Below are 3,928 nucleotides of genomic sequence, written 5' to 3' on the forward strand. Positions count from 1 at the left end.
TGCTTTCTTATTTTATCATGTAGATCGTAGAGAAACTATTTTCAATCAATTGAACCCAAAAATTATTTACTTTATATGTTGTTTGCATATAGTAAAATTATTAAAACTATAAACTGTGAAAGGAAGTAGTTGAGATGAGATTCACGAGAAGTATGCCTATTTTTGAGAACCGGTTTGAATTCATGTCAAAGTGTTCTACTATAAAAGACATTCATCTGTGGAGCAATATACAGAAAGGAAGAGAGACTTACACATGAAATTCATTAACTTAGAGATCGCTTATATGACAAAGTCCCAAGAAAGATTTTATCATGTCTGGATCGGATTTTTTTTTCAATTTCGAAAATCAACTAACGAAAAAATTCATAGCCCATGTAACTCACAGCCTCCCTCTCACCCAAATAAATGAAATGGGATGAATCAAATCAATAAGCTTTTTGATTGATTCAGGGCGCAGCGCATACACTAATTAAGGCAATTAATTAAAGACAAAATGATATTGACAACAAGACCCGAATAATTAAAGAAAGTTGGATGAGACTTATAGCAATTCCAAGTAGTGGTCGAGTTGCACCAGGGAGTAGGAATCAACCCTTAGTCTATTTTTATTTGTCTTGGTAATCGATGAAATGACATAAAATCATATTCAACGAAAGGTGTCATGGTGCATATGTTATTTGGGGATGACATAATTCTAAATGACGAGATTTATGATGGAGTTAACGCTATATTGAAGGTGTGAGATAAATCTTAGAGTCTAAATTAGGATTCAGATTGAACATGAGATGATAAGAGTAGAAATAGACTCTTTTTTTAATGTAACATATATTTACTCTAAATCATATAATTTGAACCTTTTCCTTTAAATATTATTTCTGTTAGGACTCTACAAATCTTTTTGTTGAATTAGAGGTTACATATAGTATAAAATATTAGTATTTATATATTATATATACCACGTTTTCATATTCCTAACAGAAAAATTGAAATGTCGACTACTACTTGGTAGGTTCTCAAATATATATATATATAAAAAAAAAAAAGGGTTACGCGGTAGGTGACTTAATACTTAAGTTATTTTTTTTACTCAAGAAAATTGAAATTTCCAAAAAAAAAAAAAAAAAAACTTTCACTGATTTAATATTTTGCACAAAAATATTATGAGAACAATTATACAGTAAATATAAATCGTGTTTGATAAATATTTCCTTCATTTCAATTTATTGAACCTATGTTCTAGTTCGTTTAAACCATTTTTATAAGTAATATTTTACATTTCAAATTTGCACATGATATATGTTACATTACAAGATTAATGATATATTTGTCTTATATCTAGTTTATATTTAAATATTCTTAAAATTTCGTACTAAATCAAAATAGGCTAAATAAATTGAACCGGAGAAAAGTAAATCAATGTGAAGTTGACCATATTACGTTTCTAGATTCCAATATAGAAAAAATTGAAATGGCAACTACTACTTAATAAAGTTGGTGATTGAAAATAATAATAATAATTAAAAAAAAAAAACTTGGTTGGTGAACGCGTAAAAAAAGCAAAAATAAAATAAAATAAAATAGAGAAAAAAAAATATGGGAATTTGTAAAACATCATATCCAATAAATAGCCCAGAGGATTTGGATACAAAATTGAATATAGAAATTGAAGGAATTGAAGTTTTGAAAATGTCTTGCCCAGCTTTTTTGCCTGTGAAGGAGACTTTTTTCATATCACATGGATCTCCTACACTTTCCATTGATGAATCTTTGCCTGCAAGGACTTTTTTGAAAAGTTTCAAAGAAAGATTTATGATTAATCAAAAACCTAATTCAATTTTGGTGATTTCTGCTCATTGGGAGACTTCAGAACCAACTGTTAATTCTATTCGGGGACGACAGGACACTATTCATGATTTCTATGGATTCCCCAAATCCATGTATCAGGTTCGTGTTTTTTGTTCATAATTTTTAGATGATAATTGTACATACTTCGGATACAAGTATTTTTTTTTAGGAAAAAGGACAAATATACCCGAACTATCGTAAATGATATCCAGACTCAGTCATACTTTTGGGATATTTGTGTCTAGTTTTTGAACGGCAGGGCATCAATGTCCCAAAAGTATGACGGAGGGTAGTTGCACACTATTTATGATAGTTCGGGTATATTTATCCTTTTCCCTTTTTTTTATCATTATTATTAGTAGCTCAGTTGATTGGCTTGATGTGATTGCGTTGTTTTACCTGTTATTAATTGATGAATGTTGAGTTTACTATATCAGAGCTATTTTTAGAGGTGAAGTCAAAAAATTTAGGTTATGGTTTATGAACTGCAATTTTTTTTTTTTGTGTGTGTATTTGGGTTTTGAATAGGTGTTTTAAAAATAAAAGAATAAGATTTGAGCCGAAGTTATTGAATAACTGCGGTCCTCCCCTTGGCTCTGTCCCAGTATCTGTACAGTAAAATGTCAAAAATGAAATGATAGTATTTACTTATGTTGAGGCACCACATTTCCAAGCATTGGAGGATACGGTGATTTTTCATTTTGATCCGTAGTATTGGAGAATATGATCATGATTTATAACATCTGAGTTATCTCTAGATCCCTATATACATCTCTAAGCAGATGCAAAGTCAGAATTAGGAGTTTGGGGGTTCTAAATTTTAGGACAGAAGATTGATAAACACTAGTGTGAAAGGCATTTCCACCGCCCCTTTCCTTATCACTAAGTTGTCAATCAATTGTTAGGGGATTCATAAGTTAATATACATATATATTTATTTAATTTTCTAATGCAAATACAGAGTCTACAGAAAAGTTAGTGGGTTCGGACCCCCACCTAGCTCCGCCTCTGTCTCTAAGATGTAGGGGTTAAAAAGGATTATCTAACAGGTTGATTGTAGCTGAAATCATCTTTGATTTGCCTGTCTCGTGCCTTGCTTCCTTGTGACTTGATTAAGTTTCATTGGTTAGTGGAGCTGGATGGTTTTGTGACATCTTTGTATATGTTGAAGTAAGCTTCTATAGTTAGAGTTTCGAGATCTTACGTTCTTTGATATTCATTACGACCAGTTTGTGGTTGAGTTTACAGATTCTTGTTTCCTTTAACTTAACCGTTAAGAAATAAAATGAAGCAACTTTTTGGGTGTACTTGCTACAAACCTGTGATAAGAGTGTGAGATTGATTAGTTTGTTGCATTATTTTGTGATCGTGCAAGCAGGATATGATTTTTTATTGAAGCACATAACTAGGACTTTGCCTCCCTTTTAAAAAGTTCCCTGCTTTTCTTGTAATTGTGTGATAAGCATGAAACGCGCTAACTCCATCTAATCTGGTTGTGAGATAAAAGCTTACGAATTCCTTATGCAATTTCTCTCATTTTCGATCTTCAGCTCAAGTACCCTGCACCAGGATCTCCAGAATTGGCAAAAAGGGTGAAGGACGTTCTCATGGCGTCTGGGTTCCCGATAGTGCACGAGGACAAAAAACGTGGTCTGGATCATGGTGCATGGGTCCCTCTCATGCTCATGTATCCAGAAGCGGACATTCCAGTCTGCCAACTTTCGGTCCAGCCCAATAGGGATGGTACTTATCATTACAACTTGGGAAAAGCATTGGCTTCCCTCAAGGATGAAGGTGTCCTCATTATTGGTTCTGGATCTGCCACCCACAACTTAAGGGCTCTCGGTCCATCCAAGAATGTTTCTTCATGGGCTTTAGAGTTTGATAATTGGCTTAAGGACGCCCTTCTTAGCGGAAGGTACATTCTTATTATCCACTTTTTGTGTCTACGCTTAGCTGGTGAATCGAAGACTAAGGTTCTTAAAAGCTCATTTAATTCAAGTCTGTCATAGTTCGATAAAAGTACTACGTTTAAAGAAGCACAATATATCCCCCCCCCCCCCCCCCCACCCCCCACCCCGGC

General features: G+C 33.4%; 1 protein-coding gene across 1 annotated transcript in view; it reads left to right on the forward strand.

Annotated features, from left to right (window-relative positions):
* The first annotated feature begins 1,532 nt into the window (after positions 1-1,532).
* LOC102603836 (extradiol ring-cleavage dioxygenase-like) overlaps positions 1,533-3,928 on the forward strand; it is a 3,749-nt gene continuing 1,353 nt past the window's right edge. The window contains exons 1-2 of the mRNA XM_006366339.2: positions 1,533-1,944; positions 3,396-3,763. Coding sequence (XP_006366401.1) covers positions 1,594-1,944; positions 3,396-3,763 — 719 coding nt within the window. The 5' untranslated portion in view covers positions 1,533-1,593. The remainder of the gene's footprint in view (positions 1,945-3,395; positions 3,764-3,928) is intronic.

This window comes from Solanum tuberosum, unplaced genomic scaffold, assembly GCF_000226075.1.
Source record: "Solanum tuberosum cultivar DM 1-3 516 R44 unplaced genomic scaffold, SolTub_3.0 scf00623, whole genome shotgun sequence".
Taxonomy (NCBI): domain Eukaryota; kingdom Viridiplantae; phylum Streptophyta; class Magnoliopsida; order Solanales; family Solanaceae; genus Solanum; species Solanum tuberosum.